Genomic DNA, 26780 nt, shown 5'->3' with positions numbered 1-26780 from the left:
CGTTGGCTGCAGTGAAGGAGAGCCTGCAGGTTTTGGGAGCGGGCCTTGTCAGTGGCACTGTATTGTCCTCAAGGCGAGCAAAGAAGTTGTTCAGTCTGTCTGGGAGCAAGACGTCGGTGTCCGCGACGGTGCTGGTTTTCTTTTTGTAATCTGTGATTGTCTGAGACCCTGCCACATACCTCTCGTGTCTGAGCCGTTGAATTGCGACTCCACTTTGTCTCTATACTGATGCTTAGCATGTTTGATTGCCTTGCGGAGGGAATAGCTACACTGTTTGTATTCGGTCATGTTTCCGGTCACCTTGCCCTGATTAAAAGCAGCGGTTCGTGCTTTCAGTTTTGCGCGAATGCTGCCATCAATCCACGGTTTCTGGTTGGGGAATGTTTTAATAGACGCTGTGGGTACAACATCACTGATGCACTTGCTAATGAACTCGCTCACCGAATCAGCGTATTCGTCAATGTTGTTGTTCGACGTTATGCGGAACATATCCCAGTCCACGTGATCGTAGCAATCTTGAAGCGTGGAATCCGATTGGTCGGACCAGCGTTGAACAGACCTGAGGGCGGGCGTTTCCTGTTTTAGTTTCTGTCTATAGGCTGGAAGTAACAAAATGGAGTCGTGGTCAGATTTTCCGAAAGGAGGGCGGGGGAGGCCTTATATTCGTCGCGGAAGTTAGAATAACAGTGGTCTAGGGTTTTGCCAGCCCTGGTAGCACAACCGATATGCTGATAGAATAGGCGAGCCTTGTTTTCAGATTAGCTTTGTTAAAATCCCCAGCTACAATAAATGCAGCCTCAGGATATATGGTTTCCAGTTTACATAGAGTCCAGTGAAGTTCTTTCATGGCCGTCGATGTGTCTGCTTGGGGGGGGGAATGTACTAGTCTGTGATTATGATCGATGTGTGGGCAGAACTGAAAAAGCGTGTGCGAGCAAGGAGGCCTACAAACCTGACCCTGTTACACGAGCTCAGTCAGGAGGAATGGGCCAAAAGTCACCCAACTTATTGTGGGAAGCTTGTGGAAGGATACCTGAAACATTTGACCCAAGTAAAACAATTTAAAGGCAATGCTACCAAATACTAATTGAGTGGATGTAAACCTCTGACCCACTGGGAATGTGATGAAAGAAATAAAAGATTCTCTCTACTATTATTCTGACATTTCACATTTTTAAAATAAAGTGGTGATCCTAACTGACTTAAGACAGGGAATTTTAATAGGATTAAATCTCAGGAATTGTATAAAACTGAGTTTAAATGTATTTGGCTAAGGTGTATGTAAACTTCCGACTTCAACTGTGTGTGTATATATATATATATATATATATATATATATATATATATATATATATATATATATATATATATATATATATATATATATATATACTGTACCAAGATTTTTTTAAATGTAACCGGGATTGCGCAATAAAGTCGGGGTGCTTATTTCCATTGTGGCTCATATATTTTTGGGTTTTACTGTTCACTCTTCAACCAGCTTTGACATTATTTTAAAAGTGGTGATGGTTGGTATGGCTTTGAGCTGATGTGGTAGTTTGTTCCACTCAACAGCACCGGTATATGACAAGGTCTTCTTACCAGATAGACTATTGTAGTTCAGTGAATATTACTGTATCTGCCTGTGGTGTTATGCTGGTGGACATATCTAACAAATAAAAAATAGTTGGTTAGGTACCTGGGGGCTGAGGTGATGTGGTGTTGTTTATTACTGTTGTTGTTGTTGTTTACAAGTTGATGTGTCGTTGTTTGTCAGCAAGGTGATGTTTATTGTTGTTGTTTGTTTGTCAGCAAGGTGATGTGTTTCCACCCCTGGTCTGACGTCACACTGCCTCTCATGACGCTTCCTGACATCATCAAAGTGATTGACAAGTGGGCGGACCTGATGGTGGATCTAGGCTCCACCTACCCCTGGGTCCAGGTAAGGTCCGGTCTGAGCAGGAGTGCTGGTCTAGGATCAGGTCCCCCCTGTTCATATCATCTTATTCATTATGATTTAAAGGGAGAACGGATCAGAGATCAGCACTCCTACTCTGGTGTTAATCCTGTTATTCCCTTTATGGCTGTCTCACCCTGGGAAGCACGAGGGCAGAGGAGGGTTGCTGTCAACATGGACTGATGCATAGAGAAGGCCTTCAGCCAGGAGATTCACAGACCATCGGCTGTTATATCCAATTGATTAGTCGTACACATTTTGCAGATGTTATCGCAGGTGAAATGCGTATGTTTCTATCCCCAAGAGGGCAGGATAGCTAACAATACAAAACAATACACACAAATACTCAAAATAAAAATGAAGTAATATCAGAATGATTCCGGAATAACATACATACATACTGTACATGCACCATATTTATAGACAGTAGTTATATAGGATGGTATGTATAGACAGTGTATGAATAGAAAAGGTCTGTACAGCAGTAGTTATGTAAGTTTAACCATGACTAGAATACAGTATATACAGGTGAAGTCGTTTACATACACTTAGGTTGGAGTCATTAAAACTCGTTTTTCAACCACTCCACAAATTTCTTGTTAACAAACTATAGTTTTGGCAAGTCGGTTAGGACATCTACTTTGTGCATGACACAAGTAATTTTTCCAACAATTGTTTACAGACAGATTATTTCACTTATAATTCCCTGTATCACAATTCCAGTGGGTCAGAAGTTTACATACACTAAGTTGACTGTGCCTTTAAACAGCTTGGAGAATTCCAGAAAATGATGTCATGGCTTTAGAAGCTTCTGATAGGCTAATTGACATCATTTGAGTCAATTGGAGGTGTACCTGTGGATGTATTTCAAGGCCTACCTTCAAACTCAGTGCCTCTTTGCTTGACATCATGGCAGAATGTAAAGAAATCAGCCAAGGACTCCACAAGTCTAGTTCATCCTTGGGAGCAATTTCCAAACACCTGAAGGTACCACATTTCTCTTAGAAATGAACGTACTTTGGTGCAAAAAGTGCAAATCAATCCCAGAACAACAGCAAAGGACCTTGTGAAGATGCTGGAGGAAGTGTATGTAAACTTCCGACTTCAACTGTATTTACAGATCTTAAAAAATGTATATATATTTCCTTTATTACCCTCCAACCCTACCACCCCTCTCCCAATTGAAGCAAACTAGTGAACAACGCTTAGGCCTGTATTTCCAGCTTATACATTTTGTGGACACAGTCTTTTTTACAATAGTTTTATTTTGTTTGTTTTTACTCCTGTCCTTCCTCTACCCTCCCATCTATTTCTGATGTCCATCCAGTTTTATTTCTATTTGCCATATCTTTCAAACTGTGCTCTTTCAAAAAAGTTCTGAAACTACCGTAAATTCCGGACTATAAGCCGCAACTTTTTTCCCAGGCTTTGAACCTCGCGGCTTAAACAATGACGCGGCTAATATATGGATGTTTCCCGCTTTCAATAAAAAAAAAAAAAAAACACACATTCTGTGACGTGCTCAGTTTTTTGGCGGCATGAAGCTTTCATTAGACCAATGAAATTGCCAAACGGGTTATTAAGGTCAAACAACTTTTTTGTTTACTGTTTAGATTAAATCGAGCGCTCTCAAACTTCCCATCATTCTGATTACGGTAGCCATTTTGTCACCCTCATCATGGCAAAGACATGGAGAAATGCATATGATGCAGCTTTCAAGTTGAAGGCGATTGATCTGGCTGTTGGAAAAGGAAATAGAGCTGCTGCACGGGAGCTTGGTCTTAATGAGTCGATGATAAGACGTTGGAAACAGCAGCGTTAGGAATTGACTCAGTGCAAAAAGACAACTAAAGCTTACTGCTAATTTTTTATTTTTTGTTACAAGCCGTGTTTCGTTAAAGCCTGTGTAAAGTTAATTTGTTTCAATGTACCGGTAGGCACCTGCGGCTTATAGACATGTACGGCTTATTTATGTTCAAAATAAAATAAATAAATAATTCAGTGGGTGCGGCTTATATTCAGGTGCGCTTAATAGTCCGGAAATTACGGTAATTACGTTTTACGGCCACAGTTTTACACTAGTTATTTCGTTGTTATTAGGGTTTTATTAGGGTTATTATTCCCAACCTTCAGCTCCATTCAACCCCTCCCATCTATCTCTTAACACATCCATATTGGATTTCTATTTGCCATATATTTTTCAACTGTGAAGTGATGTTTCACAAAAGCTCTCAACCTTTCTATTCTCATTGTTTCTACAGATATATAAAAAAAAATGTGTTGCTAAAAGTATTATTATATTATTGATCGATTGACTATGACTTTTTAGATCCTCCAGTAGTGCTATCTGCAGGGTTATCAGATCCCCCAGTCTGCAGGGTTATCAGATCCCCCAGTCTGCAGGGTTATCAGATCCCCCAGTCTGCAGGGTTATCAGATCCCCCAGTCTGCAGGGTTATCAGATCCCCCAGTCTGCAGGGTTATCAGATCCCCCAGTCTGCAGGGTTATCAGATCCCCCAGTCTGCAGGGTTATCAGATCCCCCAGTCTGCAGGGTTATCAGATCCCCCAGTCTGCAGGGTTATCAGATCCCCCAGTCTGCAGGGTTATCAGATCCCCCAGTCTGCAGGGTTATCAGATCCCCCAGTCTGCAGGGTTATCAGATCCCCCAGTCTGCAGGGTTATCAGATCCCCCAGTGGTGCTGTCTGCAGGGTTATCAGATCCCCCAGTCTGCAGGGTTATCAGATCCCCCAGTGGTGCTGTCTGCAGGGTTATCAGATCCCCCAGTCTGCAGGGTTATCAGATCCCCCAGTGGTGCTGTCTGCAGGGTTATCAGATCCCCCAGTCTGCAGGGTTATCAGATCCCCCAGTAGTGCTATCTGCAGGGTTATCAGATCACCCAGTAGTGCTATCATGCAGGGTTATCAGATCACCCAGTAGTGCTGATCTGCAGGGTTATCAGATCCCCCAGTAGTGCTAGTCTGCAGGGTTATCAGATCCCCCAGTCTGCAGGGTTATGCAGATCCCCCAGTCTGCAGGGTTATCAGATCCCCCAGTCTGCAGGGTTATCAGATCCCCCAGTCTGCAGGGTTATCAGATCCCCCAGTCTGCAGGGTTATCAGATCCCCCAGTCTGCAGGGTTATCAGATCCCCCAGTCTGCAGGGTTATCAGATCCCCCAGTGGTGCTGTCTGCAGGGTTATCAGATCACCCAGTAGTGCTGTCTGCAGGGTTATCAGATCCCCCAGTCTGCAGGGTTATCAGATCCCCCAGTAGTGCTATCTGCAGGGTTATCAGATCACCCAGTAGTGCTATCTGCAGGGTTATCAGATCACCCAGTAGTGCTGTCTGCAGGGTTATCAGATCCCCCAGTAGTGCTATCTGCAGGGTTATCAGATCCCCCAGTAGTGCTATCTGCAGGGTTATCAGATCACCCAGTAGTGCTATCTGCAGGGTTATCAGATCCCCCAGTCTGCAGGGTTATCAGATCACCCAGTAGTGCTATCTGCAGGGTTATCAGATCACCCAGTAGTGCTATCTGCAGGGTTATCAGATCCCCCAGTCTGCAGGGTTATCAGATCCCCCAGTAGTGCTATCTGCAGGGTTATCAGATCACCCAGTAGTGCTATCTGCAGGGTTATCAGATCACCCAGTAGTGCTGTCTGCAGGGTTATCAGATCCCCCAGTAGTGCTATCTGCAGGGTTATCAGATCCCCCAGTCTGCAGGGTTATCAGATCCCCCAGTCTGCAGGGTTATCAGATCCCCCAGTCTGCAGGGTTATCAGATCCCCCAGTCTGCAGGGTTATCAGATCACCCAGTAGTGCTGTCTGCAGGGTTATCAGATCATCCAGTCTGCAGGGTTATCAGATCCCCCAGTCTGCAGGGTTATCAGATCCCCCAGTCTGCAGGGTTATCAGATCCCCCAGTCTGCAGGGTTATCAGATCCCCCAGTCTGCAGGGTTATCAGATCACCCAGTCTGCAGGGTTATCAGATCCTCCAGTAGTGCTATCTGCAGGGTTATCAGATCCCCCAGTCTGCAGGGTTATCAGATCCCCCAGTCTGCAGGGTTATCAGATCACCCAGTCTGCAGGGTTATCAGATCCCCCAGTAGTGCTATCTGCAGGGTTATCAGATCACCCAGTCTGCAGGGTTATCAGATCACCCAGTCTGCAGGGTTATCAGATCACCCAGTCTGCAGGGTTATCAGATCACCCAGTCTGCAGGGTTATCAGATCACCCAGTAGTGCTGTCTGCAGGGTTATCAGATCACCCAGTAGTGCTATCTGCAGGGTTATCAGATCACCCAGTCTGCAGGGTTATCAGATCACCCAGTAGTGCTATCTGCAGGGTTATCACATCACCCAGTCTGCAGGGTTATCAGATCCCCCAGTAGTGCTATCTGCAGGGTTATCAGATCACCTAGTAGTGCTGTCTGCAGGGTTATCAGATCACCTAGTAGTGCTGTCTGCAGGGTTATCAGATCACCCAGTAGTGCTGTCTGCAGGGTTATCAGATCACCCAGTAGTGCTATCTGCAGGGTTATCAGATCCCCCAGTAGTGCTATCTGCAGGGTTATCAGATCACCCAGTCTGCAGGGATATCAGATCACCCAGTCTGCAGGGTTATCAGATCACCCAGTAGTGCTATCTGCAGGGTTATCAGATCACCCAGTCTGCAGGGTTATCAGATCACCCAGTAGTGCTATCTGCAGGGTTATCAGATCCCCCAGTAGTGCTGTCTGCAGGGTTATCAGATCCCCCAGTAGTGCTATCTGCAGGGTTATCAGATCCCCCAGTAGTGCTATCTGCAGGGTTATCAGATCCCCCAGTAGTGCTATCTGCAGGGTTATCAGATCACCCAGTAGTGCTATCTGCAGGGTTATCAGATCACCCAGTAGTGCTATCTGCAGGGTTATCAGATCACCCAGTAGTGCTATCTGCAGGGTTTAGCTCCAGGTAAATATTGCAATTCTTCAGCCATTCCTGGACCTGTGAACAACAACAAGCTACATACCCCGGTAGCAAGACATATCTACACATACTGAGCAGCTCATGTTATAGACAGAAACATGCTACATGGCAGACCAATCAGATATCTCAGCCAATCATGGCTAGCGGGAAGGTTCCTGCCTTTTTCTGTGGCTAAACCAACTAGGCTGGTAATTGTTATTTACAGATGCCGTACAAGTTTGTTATTAAGGCACATGAAAGTTCACATGTTCCAGAAGGCATTTCAGCCAAAAAAACACATTTTGGTACTAATAAAAAAAACTTTAGTTTCGTGCAACATATGCCTGTCCTGGGAAGTAAACACTGGGTTGTTATTTTACCTGAACTGCATATAGTCCTTTTTTGTAGCTGGATCTGTATAATTTTGAGTCATACAAAATCTTCTTCTGTGGATTTTATATGGCAGTTGGTAACCAACTTTAAGGCCTCACATTTTTACATTTTAGTTATTTAGCAGACTCTCTGATCCAGAGCGACTTAAATAATCAATTAGGGCTCAAGGGCTCATCAACAGATTTTTTTATTAGTCAGCTCAGGGATTCGAACCAGCGACCTTTAAATTACTGGCCCAACACTTTTAACCGCTTGGCCTCGTCTTAACCGCTTGGCTACCTTCCGCCACCAACTGAACTGGAGTGTAAACCTCGTTCATCTTTCAGTCACCCACGTGGGTATATGCTCCTAAAAACCATTGGATGTTATTGGGGGATGGGTCAAATTGACCTGCATGCTACTCGCCTGCTTATAAGTGATATGGAGGCTCTATTATTTTTAGTTAAGGTACCTTTATTCACGTAGTTTACTACTACTATTACCCTCTGGGGACGGACAGGGGAAGTCTTTAACCTCCTGTCTTCTATCACCCTCTGGGGAAGGACAGGGGAAGTCTTTAACCTCCTGTCTTCTATCACCCTCTGGGGACGGACAGGGGATTAACCTCCTGTCTTCTATCACCCTCTGGGGACGGACAGGGGATTAACCTCCTGTCTTCTATCACCCTCTGGGGACGGACAGGGGATTAACCTCCTGTCTTCTATCACCCTCTGGGGACGGACAGGGGATTAACCTCCTGTCTTCTATCACCCTCTGGGGACGGACAGGGGAAGTCTTTAACCTCCTGTCTTCTGTCACCCTCTGGGGACGGACAGGGGAAGTCTTTAACCTCCTGTCTTCTGTCACCCTCTGGGGACGGACAGGGGAAGTCTTTAACCTCCCTCCAACAGGATGCTTCCTCACAGGGTGTAGTTGGTGGGGTCAGGGTGTGTGTGGTGGGGGAATCCTTGTGTCTTTTCAGGGACTCTGAAATGTAATCACAATCGTATGTTCACCACCTGGCTTTAACCATCCGTGACTACCATACTAGACTAAGACCTATCTTTAACTGTGTTTCAGATCTTTGAGAATAAAGGAGCCATGATGGGCTGTTCCAACCCCCATCCTCACTGCCAGGTAAGCCAGCCTGTCCCAATCCCCATCCTCACTGCCAGGTAAGCAGCCTGTCCCAATCCCCATCCTCACTGCCAGGTAAGCAGCCTGTCCCAAACCCATCCTCACTGCCAGGTAAGCAGCCTGTTCCCATCCTCACTGCCAGGTAAGCCAGCCTGTCCCAACCCCCATCCTCACTGCCAGGTAAGCAGCCTGTCCCAAACCCATCCTCACTGCCAGGTAAGCCAGCCTGTTCCCATCCTCACTGCCAGGTAAGCCAGCCAGGTAAGCCAGCCTGTTCCCATCCTCACTGCCAGGTAAGCCAGCCTGTCCCAATCCCCATCCTCACTGCCAGGTAAGTCAGCCTGTCCCAAACCCATCCTCACTGCCAGGTAAGCCAGCCTGTCCCAATCCCCATCCTCACTGCCAGGTAAGCCAGCCTGTTCCCATCCTCACTGCCAGGTAAGCCAGCCTGTCCCAACCCCCATCCTCACTGCCAGGTAAGCCAGCCTGTTCCCATCCTCTATCCTCACTGCCAGGTAAGCCAGCCTGTTCCCATCCTCACTACCAGGTAAGCCAGCCTGTCCCAAACCCAATCCTCACTGCCAGGTAAGCCAGCCTGTCCCAATCCCCATCCTCACTGCCAGGTAAGCCAGCCTGTTCCCATCCTCACTGCCAGGTAAACCAGCCTGTTCCAACCCCCATCCTCACTGCCAGGTAAGCAGCCTGTCCCAATCCCCATCCTCACTGCCAGGTAAGCAGCCTGTCCCAATCCCCATCCTCACTACCAGGTAAGCCAGCCTGTCCCAAACCCAATCCTCACTGCCAGGTAAGCCAGCCTGTCCCAAACCCATCCTCACTGCCAGGTAAGCCAGCCTGTCCCAACCCCCATCCTCACTGCCAGGTAAGCCAGCCTGTTCCCATCCTCACTGCCAGGTAAACCAGCCTGTCCCAATCCCCATCCTCACTGCCAGGTAAGCCAGCCTGTTCCCATCCTCTATCCTCACTGCCAGGTAAGGCAGCCTGTTCCCATCCTCACTGCCAGGTAAGCCAGCCAGGTAAGCCAGCCAGGTAAGCCAGCCTGTTCCAACCTCTATCCTCTTTCTTTTCTGGTCCCCACTCCTGAAAGAGAGGTTTCATTAGACTCTGTTGAACAACAAGGCAGACCGGTCCAGTACATTGCCCTCCAGCAGTAATAATGTTCATGTTGTTGGACCATACATTACTGTTATACAGCCTGCTACATTAGCTTGTAACTGTGTGTGTGTTTTTTTATCAAGGGGGGCCAGATGCTCGCTGGCTTCCCTTGCATTCAATGCTATGGGCGGCAACAATGTCATACTCTTTATGACCAGACAGCATCAGATAGATGACCAGACAGCATCAGATAGATGACCAGACAGCATCAGATAGATGGCCTCCACAGACAGAGGATGAGGGGCACTGTTTTGCTCACTAGGATGCTTTCTCTGGTGAACTACATCTGTGACTAGTCTCAGGAAATTAGATATATGCGTCACTACTTCACAGGAAAGGCATTTGAACGTTTTTTTGGGGGGGGTTTTTTGCAAAATGTTTTTTTTTGGGGCAGTAGTGCTTTCTGGAACATGTGAACTTCGCCTTAATAACAAAATTTTATGCAATCTGTAAATACGAATAAAATGGTTAAATTACATGCATAGTTGGTTTAGCCACAGAAAAAGCCAGGGACCTTCCCGCTAGCCGTAATTGGCTGAGATAATGGCTGGGCTGGACATTCCGAGAGTTCAGATTGGTCTGCCATGCAGCATACTTCAGCCAATAACATGAGCTGCTCAGGATGTGTTGCTCACAGAACGGGACCATCGAGGGCTGAAACACGGAAAAATTGTCTGTCCTCGGTTGCAACACTCACTACCGGGTTCCAAACTGCCTCTGGAAGCAACATCAGCACAAGAACTGTTCGTTGGGAGCTTCATGAAATTGGTTTCCATGGCCGAGCAGCCGCACACAAGCCTAAGGTCACCATGCCCAATGCCAAGCGTCGGCTAGAGTTGTGTAAAGCTCACCGCCATTGGACTCTGGAGCAGTGGAAATGTGTTCTCTGGAGTGATGAATCACGCTTCACCATCTGGCAGTCTGACAGACGAATCTGGGTTTGGCGGATGCCAGGAGAACGCTACCTGCCCCAATGCATAGTGCCAACTGTAAAGTTTGGTGTAAGAGGAATGATGGTTTTGGGCTATTTTTTATGTTTCGGGCCCCTTAATTCCAGTGAAGGGAAATCTTAACGCTACATTATACAATGACATTCTAGACGATTCTGTGCTTCCAACTTTGTGGCAACAGTTTTGGGAAGACCCTTTCCTGTTTCAGCATGACAATGCCCCCGTGCACAAAACGAGGTCCATACAGAAATGGTTTGTTGATATCAGTGTGGAAGAACTTGACTGGCCTGCACAGAGCCCTAACCTCAACCCCATCGAACACCTTTGGGATGAATTAGAATCCAAACTGCAAGCCGGGCATAATCTCTCAACATCAGTGCCCGACCTCACTAATGCTCCTGTGGCTGAGTGGAAGCCAGTCCCCACAGCAATGTTCCAACATCTAGTGGAAAGCCTTCCCAGAAGAGTGGAGGCTTTTATAGCAGCAAAGGGGGGACCAACTCCATATTAATGCCCAGGATTTTGGAATGAGATGTTCAACGAGCAGATGTCCACATACTTTTGGATATGTAGTGTACATTCAATCCCTTGTGAATTGAAGGAAAATTATGAAACACAGAGAGACAAAGGATAAATAATTGTATGTTTTTAAATTTTTTCATGGTAAATGTTTTGCCTTGCTTCCCTTGGCATCCATGAATACACACTAATGCAAAGCTGTGCTCACTTCCAGATGTTCGTTGGACACTTTACTCTGGTCTCCAGCTCGTAAAACAAGTCCTTGATTATTCCAACTGTTATTAGATGTTCATTGTGTGTAAAAACAGGTCAGTAAAAACACTTTATTGAGCGTCCTAAATTGAGCTGCATAGCTGACAGTTTTAAACGTAAAATGATACGCCTTGTCTTGTTTTTCTAAAACACCATTTTTTTTCTATCATTGTTGGCTCTCTGGACTGTAAAGGCACTTTGAAAACTGTTACCCAACCAGCATCTCTCTCTCGCTCTCTCTCTCGCTCTCTCTCTCGCTCTCTCTCTCGCTCTCTCTCTCTCTCTCTCGCTCTCTCACTCCCTCCCTGTCCCCCTCAACTCCCCTGTCTCCTTCTCTGTGTGTGATGGTTTTATAGCATCAAGGACTCAACTGTTCAGCCTCTCTGGATGAGCGCAGGGTTTTTACTAGTTTCTCTGTGGCCAGGGACATTTAATATGGAAACGGAGCAGACTGGGCTGTACCAAAGTACAAAGAGGAATGGATTAGTCCGTCGTCTAGTGAAGATAGTTTTTATAAGTCGTGTAAGGAGCTCTCATTAAAGAACATTCCTCTGATGAAGACATCAGAAAACTATGCAGTTTACTGGCATGCTATCTATCACTAGTATTACAGCGAGATGGACAAAGAGAAAGGAGAGAGAGCACAGTTATGTAGTTAGTAACTATCTCCCTCTAGAAGGCTAGTTCCAGCTCTTCTTGTCGGGGGTTAGGGAGTTAGAGACCTTTGAGGTGCTGTAAAGTAGAGTTATGTAGTTAATAACTATCTCCCGCTAGTTCCAGCTCTCCTTAACAGAGGACCCTGACTAGGCTAGTTATAGGTTTTGAGTTTTACCGTCTTTTGAGACATAATCCACAACTTATTTTCTCAGTTACAGCAACCTATTGCTGTATATCCTCTATATGACTGCACAGCATGCCTTTCTTTGTATTAACAATGGGGATTGAAAGTTGATTACACACGACCTAAACAGTAATTAGTATTCTAATCTCATCAACTCTTACTTCCGTCTCCACCCCTCTGCATGCTGATAGACAGACTGACACCACTAGGGACTTCTGAGAGCAAATGTCACTTAAATTTACTCTACCAACATCCACAATGTGTTGTTTTCACAACTCATAATAAAATTGCTTTCATGTCATGACAAATATGTAATTTAAAGGTTGAAAACTCTGTTGACAGCTAGGATGTTGTCAGGACATCAGACATTTAATTTAAATTTCAGCAGGTAGATTATATGATGAGTCAACAGCTCTTAATGAGATATCATCTCCTCAGTATGAATCTGAAATATCTAAAGGGAAAATGTACAATAATGGAATGATATCAACTGCCTCCCATTCTATACGTACAGCTACAGAAATAGAGATAGTTTCGTCCTTTGCTTCTGAAGCTTTGTCAATAGTCTCAGTAATAATGCCTGTCTATTACAATGTGTTAAGAAGGGACACCACAGACATTTCAAGACTTCGGTATACTTCAGTGTTTAGTATAAAACTGGTTCCATGGTTGAGGCAGGAGACATGTTTAACATCTTGTAAAGAAGAGGCCCATCTATAAAGTAGCTGCATACTGGTATAGTGGCCAAGTGTAGAAACTATAATCATTGACGTCCCAGAATTTACATTTACATTTTAGTCATTTAGCAGACGCTCTTATCCAGAGCGACTTACAGTAGTGAATATATACATTTCATTTTATTATTTTTTTCCCCCCCGTACTGGTCCCCCGTGGGAATCGAACCCACAACCCTGGCGTTGCAAACGCCATGCTCTACCAACTGAGCCACACGGGACCGTGGGCAGAATGCAGTGCTAGTGAGCAGTCATCTGAAGCTCCCTACCTGAGAATTTATTTTCTATCTAATCCTTTGATTTAAGCGTATTATTTTTCAAATCTGAAAGCTGATACATCAAGACATTTACAGTGAATTCAGAAAGTATTCAGGCCCCATCCCTTATTCTGCATTTTGTTACGTTACAGCTTTATTCTAAAATGGATTAAATCATTTTCCCCCTCATCACATAATGACATCACAATACCCCATAATGACATCACATTACCCCATAGTGACATCACAATACCCCATAATGACATCACAATACCCCATAATGACATCACATTACCCCATAGTGACATCACAATACCCCATAGTGACATCACAATACCCCATAGTGACATCACAATACCCCATAGTGACATCACAATACCCCATAGTGACATCACATTACCCCATAGTGACATCACATTACCCCATAGTGACATCACATTACCCCATAGTGACATCACAATACCCCATAGTGACATCACAATACCCCATAGTGACAAGGCAAAAATGTTTTTGAGACTCGAAATTGATCATCCTTGAGATGTTTCTACAACTTGATTGGAGTCCACCTGTGGTAAATTCAATTGATTTGACATCATTTGGAAAGGCACACAACTGTCTACACAAGGTCCCACAGTTGACAGTTCATGTCAGAGCAAAAACCAAGCTATGAGGTCGAAGGAATTGTCCGTAGAGCTCCGAGACAGGATTGTGTCGAGGCACAGTCCGAAATTGTGTTTTTTGACATTGGATAAATGTAGAGACTCAGAGCTACAAAATGGTATATCATACACTACAGGTGAGGGACAATGGGGAAAGTAATTCTGCTTTGAAAGTTGATAAGCATGTAAATTCACTTTTGACATAATGGCCTTTGAATGTTTTGGTACTACTACTGGAGAGCCCTTCTTCTTCTTAAGCTTTTGCCCCACCCATCCCCTTTACTACCTTTCCTTTACTCCCCCCAGCCTCACTATTTGCACATTGAAGTGCTGAGGACTATTTCTGTCTGTAATAATGCCCTTTTGTCGGGGGCCTGTCTCCCAGTGGTTGGTCCTATGCCCACCCAGGCCCACCAATAGCTGTGTCCTTGCCCTGTGAAATCCATAGATTAGGCCTGATTCATTTATTTCAATTGACTGATTCTCTTATATGAACTGTAACTCAGTAACATTCTTGAAATTGTTGCATGTTGCATTTCTATTTTTGTTCAGTGTATATATGATCGATCTAGAATAAATATACCTGAATGTATCAAGTCATCTGATATTGTAAACCATTAAATAGTTATGAAATCTGAAAACTTTAAAAACGGAATATATAATCCTCTCTGTCTCTCTGTGCTGCAGGTAAGATTGGTTTGATGCAGCCTGCGAGCCACCCCTCGGTGAGGGAGGGAGGGTTGGAAGGAGGGAGGGAGAGATGGATAGATGGGGATGAAAGGCGAGATGGATGGAGGGAAAGATGGATGGATAGGGCAGGAGGATAAGAGGGATGAAAGGACGGAGAGATGGATTGATGGGGAAGTTGGAGATGGGAATGAAAAGACAGAGGGATGTGTCTCTCGCTCTCTTCCTCTTCCTCTCTTCCTCTCGCTCTCTTCCACTCTACCTCTCCAACACAAAGTCGACAGCCTCTCCCTCCACTCTGCTTCTCCCTTTAAAGGCAGTGTGTTTAAATGATTGGTGGCCAAGGACTCTCGAGCCAAGAGCCGCTCTGCCTCATGTTGTTGCTGCGCCGCTGTCCATCCATCTTCATGTTGTTGCTGCTGCTCTATTATTACAGTGCTTTGGTACTTTTTACCCATTTTTCTCCCCAATTTCGTGATATTCAATTGGTAGTTACTGTCTTGTCCTTTGGCTGAAACTCCCCTACGGACTCGGGTGAGGCGATGGTCGAGAGCCATCTGTCCTCCGAAACACCACCCTGCCAAGCCGCACTGCTCGCTTAACCCGTAAGCCAGCCGAACCAATGTGTCGAAGAAACACCGTCCAGCTTGCAGGTGCCCGGCCCGCCAAAAGGAGTCGCTTAGCACGATGGGACAAGGAAATCCCAGTCAGTCAAACCCTCCCCTAACCCGGATGACACTGGGGCAATTGTGCGCCGCCTCATGGGTCTCCCAGTCACGGCCGGCTGTAACACAGCCTGGGCTCGAACCTGGGTCTGTAGTGACGCTTGGGTCTGCAGTGCCTTAGTCCGCTGCACCACTCGGGAGGTCCATGTTGTTGCTGCGCTGCTGTCCATCCATCTTCATGTTGCCTCATGCTGCTTTCTGTGGTTTGGGGGAAAAACAGAACATTTTCTCCTATAGTCCCTGTAGTCTCCCCAGTGAGGCCGTTGCTATCGGGTACGTGGAATGATGGGGATGATCAAAGTGCTTCTTAAATCCAATGGGTCTGAGGATAAATAACTGGACCGTGTTTAAATGCCTAGTATCACCCATGATATCCTGGTATTTACATATGAGAGTACAGCCCTGCGTTGTGGTGGGTTATTTAAAGAGCCAATTCTGCTGGGTTAGAGTTAGTGTGTTATTATTGTCCAGAGGGGACAGACAGACATGATAAACTCTCTCTCCCAGTGTGTGTGCTGCTGTCTCCGCTCCTCCTCTCTCCTCCCTCCTTCTAATCCCTCTCTCCTCTCCACTGTCTCCTCTGATCCCTGCCCTTACTTCTGTGCTCTCACCCAGTGTTGTCCTCTTCCTGTGATGTCATAGGTGTGGGCCAGTAACTTCCTGCCTAATGAAGCCACCCTGTCGGACCGCTGTCAGAGAGAATACCTGAAGACCCATGGAGAACCTCTACTGCTGCAGTACGCTAAGATGGAGGCAGAGAGACAGGTAGGACTACACTACCCATAATACCTCTACTGCTGCAGTACGCTAAGATGGAGGCAAACAGGTGAGACTACATTACCAATATATATCTATTGCTGCAGTATGCTAAGATGGAGGTAGAGAGACATGTAGGACTACACTACCCATAAACCTCTAATGCCGCTGTATGCCAGACAGGAAGGACTTCTGTTGGTGTTTATCTCCAGTCCATCTGTGTTAAGCCTGATGACCATTTCCCCAGTGGGTTAGATGTGTGATCCACCAGAGGTCTATGACGCGCACAAACCACCTGCTTCGTAAACAACAAGTGTAGACTTACGGGTCCTTTTCCAACAATGCAGAGTTAAGATATAACAACAAAAATACATTATTCTCAGATTGAAGTACAAAGTACACCGTCATACATGTTGATCTAATAGTACTACTACTAATAGTAACTTTAGGTTGAGCTGTGGTAGTACTACTACTAATAGTAATGTAGGCTGAACTGTGGTAGTACTACTACTAATAGTAATGTAGGCTGAACTGTGGTAGTACTAATAGTAATGTAGGCTGAACTGTGGTAGTACTACTACTAATAGTAATGTAGGCTGAGCTGTGGTAGTACTAATAGTAATGTAGGCTGAACTGTGGTAGTACTAATAGTAATGTAGGCTGAGCTGCGGTAGTACTACTACTAATAGTAATGTAGACTGAGCTGTGGTAGTACTACTACTAATAGTAATGTAGGCTGAGCTGTGGTAGTACTACTACTAATAGTAATGTAGGCTGAACTGTGGTAGTACTACTACTAATAGTAATGTAGGCTGAACTGTGGTAGTTCTAATAGTAATGTAGGCTGAGCTGTGGTAGTATTACTACTAATAGTAATGTAGGCTGAACTGTGGTAGTACTACTACTAATAGTAATGTAGGCTGAACTGTGGTAGTACTACTACTAATAGTAATGTCTGCTGAACTGTGATAGTACTACTACTAATAATAATGTAGGCTGAACTGCGGTAGTACTAATAGTTAAGTAGGCTGTGTGTGGTAGTACTAATAGTACTGTCTGCTGAACTGCGGTAGTACTAATAGTTAAGTAGGCTGTGATGTGGTAGTACTAATAGTAGAGTTGGATGGACTGTGGTAGTACTAATACTAATAGCAGAGTAGGCTGAGCTGTGGTAGTACTAATACTAATAGTAATGTTTGCTGAACTGTGGAAAGTACTAATTATAATAGTAAAGTAGACTGATCTGTGATTGTACTAATAGTAATAGTAATGTCTACTGAGCTTTGGTAGTACTACTAGTAGATTAGGATGGACTGTGGTAGTACTAATACTAATAGTAATGTTTGCTGAACTGTGGTAGTATTAAGCCGTGTTATAAACCAGCTGTTCAACTACAGTACTACCAGTCAGTACTACCAGTCAACTACCAGTCAACAGTTTGGACACACCTACTCATTCAAGGGTTTTTCAATATTTTTACTGTTTTCTACATTGTAGAATAATAGTGAAGACATCAAAACTATTAAATAACACATATGGAATCATTTAGTAAACAATCAAGTTGCCTTGATGACAGCTGTGCACACACTTGGCATTCTCTAAACGATCTTCACCTGGAATGCTTTTCGAAAAGTCTTGAAGGAGTTCCCACATATGCCGAGCACTTGTTGGCTGCTTTTCCTTCACTCTGCGATCCAACTCATCCAAAACTATCTCAATTGGGGTGAGGTCGGGTAATTGTGGAGGCCTGGTCATCTGATGCAGCACTCCATCACTCTCCTTCTTGGTCAAACAGCCCTTACACAGCCTGGAGGTGTGTTGGGTCATTGTCCTGTTGAAAAACAAATGATAGTCCCACTAAGCGCAAACCAGATGGGATGGTGTATCACTGCAGAATGCTGTGGTAGCCATTCTGGTTAAGTGTGCCTTGAATTCTAAATAAATCACTGACAGTGTCACCAGCAAAGCACCATCACACCTCCTCCTCCATGCTTCACGGTGGGAACTACACATACGGAGATCATCCATTCACCTACTCTGCGTCTCACAAAGACACGGCGGTTGGATCCAAAGATCTCACATTTGTACTCCTCAGACCAAAGGACAGATTTCCACCAGTCTAATGTCCACTGCTCGTGTTTATTGGCCTAAGCAGGTCTCTTCTTATTATTGGTGTCCTTTAGTAGTGGTTTCTTTGCAGCAATTTGACCATGAAGGCCTGATTCAAGCAGTCTCCTCTGAACAGTTGATGTTGAGATGTGTCTGTTACTTGAACTCTGTGAAGCATTTTTTTGGGGTGCAATTTCTGAGGCTGGTAACTCTAATGAACTTGTCCTGCAGTAGAGGTAACTCTGGGTCTTCCTTTCATGTGGCGGTCCTCATTAGAGCCAGTTTCATCTTAGCGCTTGATGGTTTTTGCCGGCCTTGATTGGGAGACCCCATAGGGCGGCACACAATTGGCCCAGCGTCCGGGTTTGGCCGGGGTAGGCCGTCATGGTAAATAAGAATTTGTTCTTGACTGACTTGCCTAGTTAAATAAAGGTTCATATAATTAAATAAATACAAATCCTTCAGCTCTACCTGTTTCACACACACAGGGAGGCAGGTAGCCTAGTGGTTAGAGCCTTCACCCTGGACTAGACCAGGCCTGGGTTAGAGCCTTCACCCTGGACTAGACCAGGCCTGGGTTAGAGCCTTCACCCTGGACTAGACCAGGCCTGGGTTAGAGCCTTCACCCTGGACTAGACCAGGCCTGGGTTAGAGCCTTCACCCTGGACTAGACCAGGCCTGGGTTAGAGCCTTCACCCTGGACTAGACCAGGCCTGGGTTAGAGCCTTCACCCTGGACTAGACCAGGCCTGGGTTAGAGCCTTCACCCTGGACTAGACCAGGCCTGGGTTAGAGCCTTCACCCTGGACTAGACCAGGCCTGGGTTAGAGCCTTCACCCTGGACTAGACCAGGCCTGGGTTAGAGCCTTCACCCTGGACTAGACCAGGCCTGGGTTAGAGCCTTCAGCCTGGACTAGACCAGGCCTGGGTTAGAGCCTTCACCCTGGACTAGACCAGGCCGGGGTTAGAGCCTTCACCCTGGACTAGACCAGGCCTGGGTTAGAGCCTTCACCCTGGACTAGACCAGGGCTGGGTTAGAGCCTTCACCCTGGACTAGACCAGGCCTGGGTTAGAGCCTTCACCCTGGACTAGACCAGGCCTGGGTTAGAGCCTTCAGCCTGGACTAGACCAGGCCTGGGTTAGAGCCTTCACCCTGGACTAGACCAGGCCGGGGTTAGAGCCTTCACCCTGGACTAGACCAGGCCTGGGTTAGAGCCTTCACCCTGGACTAGACCAGGCCTGGGTTAGAGCCTTCACCCTGGACTAGACCAGGCCTTGACCGCTGGCTACGTCCCTTCCGTCTTCAAGAGAGCGAGAGTTGCACCCCTTCTGAAAAAACCTACACTCGATCCCTCCGATGTCAACAACTACAGACCAGTATCCCTTCTTTCTTTTCTCTCCAAAACTCTTGAACGTGCCGTCCTTGGCCAGCTCTCCTGCTATCTCTCTCAGAATGACCTTCTTGATCCTAATCAGGCAGGTTTCAAGACTGGGCATTCAACTGAGACTGCTCTTCTCTGTGTCACGGAGGCTCTCCGCACTGCTAAAGCTAACTCTCTTCTCTGCTCTCATCCTTCTAGACCTATCTGCTGCCTTTGATACTGTGAACCATCAGATCCTCCTCTCCACCCTCTCTCCACCCTCTTCCCCCTTCTGACAACCAGGTGGCGAATCGCATCTCTGCATGTCTGGCAGACATATCAGTGTGGATGACGGATCACCACCTCAAGCTGAACCTCGGCAAGACGGAGCTGCTCTTCCTCCCGGGGAAGGACTGCCCGTTCCATGATCTCGCCATCACGGTTGACAACTCCCTTGTGTCCTCCTCCCAGAGTGCTAAGAGCCTCGGCGTGACCCTGGACAACACCCTGTCGTTCTCCACTAACATCAAGGCGGTGACCCGATCCTGTAGGTTCATGCTCTACAACATTCGCAGAGTACGACCCTGCCTCACACAGGAAGCGGCGCAGGTCCTAATCCAGGCACTTGTCATCTCCCGTCTGGATTACTGCAACTCGCTGTTGGCTGGGCTCCCTGCCTGTGCCATTAAACCCCTACAACTCATCCAGAACGCCGCAGCCCGTCTGGTGTTCAACCTTCCCAAGTTCTCTCACGTCACCCCGCTCCTCCGCTCTCTCCACTGGCTTCCAGTCGAAGCTCGCATCCGCTACAAGACCATGGTGCTTGCCTACGGAGCTGTGAGGGGAACGGCACCTCCGTACCTTCAGGCTCTGATCAGGCCCTACACCCAAACAAGGGCACTGCGTTCATCCACCTCTGGCCTGCTCGCCTCCCTACCTCTGAGGAAGCACAGTTCCCGCTCAGCCCAGTCAAAACTGTTCGCTGCTCTGGCACCCCAATGGTGGAACAAGCTCCCTCACGACGCCAGGACAGCGGAGTCAATCACCACCTTCCGGAGACACCTGAAACCCCACCTCTTTAAGGAATACCTAGGATAGGATAAAGTAATCCTTCTAACCCCCCCCCCCCCTTAAAAGATTTAGATGCACTATTGTAAAGTGGTTGTTCCACTGGATATTATAAGGTGAATGCACCAATTTGTAAGTCGCTCTGGATAAGAGCGTCTGCTAAATGACTTAAATGTAAATGTATAATAGTAGTCCAGTGTTATAGTGGTTTAATAGTGGTACAGTGTTATAGTGGTATAATAGTAGTACAGTATTATAGTGGTAGTATAGTGGTACAGTGTTATAGTGGTTTAATAGTAGTACAGTGTTATAGTGGTATAATAGTAGTACAGTATTATAGTGGTTGTATAGTGGTTCAGTATTATAGTGGTTTAATAGTAGTACAGTATTATAGTGATATAATAGTAGTACAGTATTATAGTGGTTGTATAGCGGTTCAGTATTATAGTGGTATAATAGTAGTACAGTATTATAGTGGTTTAATAGTAGTACAGTATTATAGTGGTTTAATAGTAGTACATTATTATAGTGGTATAATAGTAGTACAGTATTATAGTGGTATAATAGTAGTACAGTATTATAGTGGTTTAATAGTAGTGCAGTATTATAGTGGTTTAATAGTAGTACAGTATTATAGTGGTTTAATAGTAGTGCAGTATTATTGTGGTATAATAGTAGTACAGTATTATTGTGGTTTAATAGTAGTACAGTATTATAGTGGTATAATAGTAGTACAGTATTATAGTGGTATAATAGTAGTTCAGTATTATAGTGGTATAATGGTAGTACAGTATTATAGTGGTATAATAGTAGTACACTGTAGCTCAGTTGGTTGAGCATGGCGCTTGCAACGCCAGGGTTATGGGTTCGATTCCCACGGGGGACGGGTATTTAAAATGTAATAAAATGTATGCACTCTACTGTAAGTCGCCTTGGATAAGAGCGTCTGCTAAATGACTAAAATGTAAAATGTAAAAATGTTATTATAGTGGTATAATAGTAGTGTTATAATACTATGGTTTAATGGTTTAATAGTAGTACAGTATTATAGTGGTATAATAGTAGTACAGTATTATAGTGGTTTAATAGTAGTTCAGTATTATAGTGGTATAATAGTAGTACAGTATTATAGTGGTATAATAGTAGTACAGTATTATAGTGGTATAATAGTAGTACAGTATTATAGTGGTAGTATAGTGGTACAGTATTATAGTGGTAGTATAGTGGTACAGTATTATAGTGGTAGTATAGTGGTACAGTATTATAGTGGTATAATAGTAGTACAGTATTATAGTGGTATAATAGTAGTACAGTATTATAGTGGTATAATAGTAGTACAGTATTATAGTGGTATAATAGTAGTACAGTATTATAGTGGTATAATAGTAGTACAGTATTATAGTGGTATAATAGTAGTACAGTATTATAGTGGTATAATAGTAGTACAGTATTATAGTGGTTTAATAGTAGTACAGTATTATAGTGGTATAATAGTAGTACAGTATTATAGTGGTATAATAGTAGTACAGTATTATAGTGGTATAATAGTAGTACAGTATTATAGTGTATTGTAGTATTATGCAGTCCGTTCTTTTCACCTATCGTACTACTACTGTATGGCTGACCCTGTAAAACAACACATTACACTGCACCTATCATACTACTAAACATACAACAACGTACCCAGTGTGTGACAATGCATATTTTTATTGTGTTTTTTGTTGTTGTCTTTACTCTCTGTCCTGTGTTGTTGCTGTGGTGTTTCTAATCAGGTGTTTGCTGCTTGGTTGATCGGAGGAAGCATTGTGGACCTCAGGAAGATATGTTAATATGAATGTTTCCTTTCTTTTCGTCATTGTAACACTGTTCTGAAAAGCACTCACCCGTTAGCCATGCTGAAGTAGCAACAGTGCAGATTGTTATGTTGCAGAGTGGTTGTGTTTCTCCTCTGGACTGTTGCTGCTTGTTGAGTCTCACTGTTTGTTCTATTTACCACAGAAGTGCTGGAATACTGATTGACTGTGTCTTCTCTCTCTCTCTCCCTCCCTCCCTCCCTCCCCTCTCTCTCTCTCTCTCTCTCTCTCTCTCTCTCTCTCTTTCTTTCTCTCTTTCTCCTTTTCTCTCTCTCTCTCTCTCTCTCTCTCTCTCTCTCTCTCTCTCTCCTTCTCTCCTTCTCTCTCCCCTTTCTCTCTCTCACTCCCTTTCTCTCTCTCACACTCCCTTTCTCTCTCTCTCTTTCCCTCTCTACTTCGATCTCTCTCCCTCTCTCTCCTTTTCTCTATTTTTCTCTCTCTCCATCTCTCTCTCCTATCTCTGTCTCTCTCTATTCCTCACCCTCTCTCCCTCTATCTTTATCCCTCAATCTCCCCCTCCTTATGTCTCTCTCTCTAGGAGCGTGTAGTGGTGCAGAATGCTGATTGGCTGGCTGTGGTTCCATACTGGGCCACCTGGCCGTTCCAGACGTTGCTGTTGCCACGGAGACATGTCCAGAGACTGACTAACCTCACCGCCCAGGAGAGAGAGGGTACGACCTCTGATCTCACTCTAACCCATTACCTTTAACCCCTGACATCACTGTAACCTACTGTATTAAACCCTTAACCCTTGACCCTCACAACTCAACTCTCTTACAGTTCACTATGTCACCGTGACCTTTAACCTCACTACTAACACAAACCACTCATTCTACCATCCCTGGTAAAACCTCCTCCTCTGAAACAGCATGTCCTAGCTGTGTAGTAGTGATGTAATCTGGGTAACCAGGACAGTGTTTTTATTAGATGAGAAGCTGAATAATCACATGTACAGGGTTGCAGGTGTAATTACAGAGTGCAGCTCTGAGCTCCAACAATGTAGGACAAACGATACATGTCATAATAAATAATATAAATTACATTTACATTTTTACATTTAAGTCATTTAGCAGAAGCTCTTATCCAGAGCGACTTACAAAATGGTGCATTCACCTTATGATATCCAGTGGAACAACCACTTTACAATAGTGCATCTAAATCTTTTAAGGGGGGGGGGGGGGGGGGGTTAGAAGGATTACTTTATCCTATCCTAGGTATTCCTTAAAGAGGTGGAGTTTCAGGTGTCTCCGGAAGGTGGTGATTGACTCCGCTGTCCTGGCGTCGTGAGGGAGCTTGTTCCACCATTGGGGTGCCAGAGCAGCGAACAGTTTTGACTGGGCTGAGCGGGATAAATAAAATAAATAAATAAAATCTATACATATTAATACTGTAACAATGGTCAATATATAAATATAATAATTTTGTGTAGCGAAGTGCTTGTTTTTCTAGTTCCAATAGTGCAGCTAATATATATAATATCTAACAAGTAATCTAACAATTCCACAACAACTCCCTTTAACACACACATCTAAGTAAAGGGAAGGAATAACAATATATACATATAAATATATGGATGGGCCATGACCGACCGGCATAGAATAGATACAATAGATGGTATAAGATACAGTATATACATCTGGGATGAGTAATGCAAAATATGTAAACATCATTATTAAAGTGACTAGTGATCCATTTATTAAAGTGGCCAATGAATTCAAGTCTGTATGTAGGCAGCAGTCTCTCGGTGCTAGTGATGGCTGTTTAACAGTTTTGATGGCCTTGAGATAGAAGCTATTTTTCAGTCTCTTGGTCCCAGCTTTGATGCACCTGTACTGACCTCGCCTTCTGGATGATAGCGGGGTGAACAGGCAGGTGGCTCGGGTGGTTGTTGTCCTTGATGATCTTTTTGGCCTTCCTGTGACATCGGGTGCTGTAGGTGTCCTGGAGGGCAGGTAGTTTGCCCCCGGTGTTGCGTTGTGCAAACCGCTCCACCCTCTGGAGAGCCTTCCGGTTGTGGATGGTGCAGTTGCCGTACCAGGCGGTGATACAGCCCGACAGGATGCTCTCAATTGTGCATCTCTAGACGTTTGTGAGGGTTTTAGGTGACAAGCCAAATTTCTTCAGCCTCCTGAGGTTAGGGTTAGGGTTAGAGATAGGGTGGACCATTGTCCGTGATTTGTACGCCGAGGAACTTGAAACTTTCCACCTTCTCCACTGCTGACCCGTCGATGTGGATAGGGGGGTGCTCCCTCTGCTGTTTCCTGAAGTCCACGATCAGCTCCTTTGTATTGTTCACGTTGAGTGAGAGGTTGTTTTCCTGACACCACACTCCGAGTGCCCTCACCTCCTCCCTATAGGCTGTCTCGTCGTCGTTGATGGTGATCAAGCCTACCACTGTAGTGTCGTCTGCAAACTTCATGATTGAGTTGGAGGCGTGCATGGCCACGCAGTCATGGTGAACAGGGAGTACAGGAGGGGGCTGAGCACGCACCCTTGTGGGGCCCCATTGTTGAGGATCAGCGAAGTGGAGATGTTGTTTCCTACCTTCACCACCTGGGGTCAGCCCGTCAGGAAGTCCAGGACCAAATCGCACAGGGCGGAGTTGAGACCCAGGGCCTCAAGCTTAATGATGAGCTTGGAGGGTACTATGGTGTTGAATGCTGAGCTGTAGTCAATGAACAGCATTCTTACATAGGTATTCCTCTTGTCCAGATGGGATAGGTGCAGTGTGCAGTGTGATGGCAATTTCATCGTCTATGGACCTTTTGGAGCGGTATACAACTTGCAGTGGGTCTAGGGTGACAGGTAGGATGGGGGTGATATGATCCTTGACTAGTCTCTCAAAGTGATTCATGATGACAGAAGTGAGTGCAAAGGTGCAAACCTTTGCCTTCTTGTATACAGGAGCAATGGTGGCCATCTTTGATTGTCTCCACCTCCCTCCGGTGTCGCCAATCTTCCCCATTATCCCCTGTGTATTTATGCCTGTGTTCTCTGTTTGTCCTTTGCCAGGTCGTCTTGTTTGTCAAGTCAACCAGCGTTTTTTTGTATCAGCTCTTGCTTTTCCCCAGTCTCTCTTTTCTCATCCTCATGGTTTGACCCTTGCCTGTTCTGACCCTGAGCCTGCCTGCCGTCCGGTACCTTTGCCCCAGTTGCTGTAATAAACATTGTTACTTCGACACAGTCTGCATCCGGGTCTTACCTTTATCCTGATTGTACGAACTGCCAATGACTGACCCAGCAGACCCGGGCCAGCTGCACAACGTCATCTCCTCCCAAGGAGTCACCATCGGGAGGCACGAGGAACTGCTTCGTGGCCTTATGGAAGGGGTCCAAATGTTGGCTGAACGCCATGACCGGGCATTGGACAGTTTGCTGGAGCAATTCCACGGGCTGTCTGGGAGGCAGCCTACCACGGTGGTAACCCCACAGCCCCACAGTAAACCAGCTGCTAGCAGCGCTGTCTCATCGGCCACTCCACCTTCTCGGTAGCCCCGTTTACACCCCCCCCCCCCCCCCCCCCCCCAGGACCACTTCAATTTATCGGGCATTTCTAGCTCAGTGCGCCCTCATTTTCGAACTTCGACCCTTCTCCTTCCGCTCGGATCGCTCCAAGATAGCCTACAATTAGTTATACATTGGGTGCTACATGATACAAAGAAAAAGTGCCTAGTAGACGAAACTGATATGACGGCTTGGTAGACAAAGGAAATGGGGTAGGGACCGCTCAAGAGCAGGACACTCATAGCTGATAACTACACTCATAGAAAATGCTAATACTTTGAATACGAACAACCGCTTATGTGAAAAGAAATTGCAATTTACATATTTACGAGCGTATGTCCTGTTGTCTCTCTCTGTGGTCGCCGGTCCATCTGCTAAAGCGAATCGACAGAAAAGTCTCTGGTTGCGTTGCAGTTCTTAACTAATTTCAACATGGGAATGGTCTCCACGTTCTCTGGTCTTGTCCATTGGTAGAGTTGCAGTTCTTAACCATTTCAACATGTAGCATCGGCTCCATATTTTCTGGTCTTCTTAACCATTTGAGACGTCCGGCTTACCGTGGGTCTCTTTGGCATCGAGTAGTATTTCTTCTCTTTTGAAAGTTTCAGAGTTCCAGCCATTTCAGCATGGGAACTCCCTGTCCCGGCGTTATCTTGACTAAATGTACATTATGTCATGTGTCCTTTTATTCTGGAGTAGAAAAGGGCGGTGCCATGACGCCTGACGTAATGTCTGACTCACAGGGGCGTGGCCACTGACTGTGCATAAGTTACCATAAAACAACCAATTCTCATTTAGAAGACTAAATCACATTGTTATCTTTTCAAAAGTATTCTTATACTTATTCATCCATCTTATACAACATTCAGATGTAAACCTGACAGCTGGGAAATGTACACTTTAACAGATACAGTTAT

The 26780-nt window shown here is 45.4% G+C and overlaps 1 protein-coding gene and 1 non-coding gene across 3 annotated transcripts in view; one reads left to right on the top strand and one right to left on the bottom strand.

The window, feature by feature from the left end:
• Window positions 1-26780, top strand: part of galt (galactose-1-phosphate uridylyltransferase) — a 73302-nt gene that overhangs the window by 26239 nt on the left and 20283 nt on the right. For both annotated transcript variants that reach the window (NM_001140448.2, XM_082959633.1), the window contains 4 exon segments: window positions 1813-1942; window positions 8360-8416; window positions 15856-15978; window positions 22898-23030. In NM_001140448.2, the coding sequence (NP_001133920.1) occupies window positions 1813-1942; window positions 8360-8416; window positions 15856-15978; window positions 22898-23030 (443 nt within the window).
• trnaa-ugc (transfer RNA alanine (anticodon UGC)) lies at window positions 13033-13108 on the bottom strand. Its single transcript has one exon. It is a non-coding gene; the product is annotated as a tRNA-Ala (tRNA).

This window comes from Salmo salar, chromosome 13 (genome assembly GCF_965601325.2).
Source record: "Salmo salar chromosome 13, fSalSal1, whole genome shotgun sequence".
In the NCBI taxonomy this organism is placed as follows: domain Eukaryota; kingdom Metazoa; phylum Chordata; class Actinopteri; order Salmoniformes; family Salmonidae; genus Salmo; species Salmo salar.
This window is presented reverse-complemented; position numbering and strand designations above follow the sequence as displayed.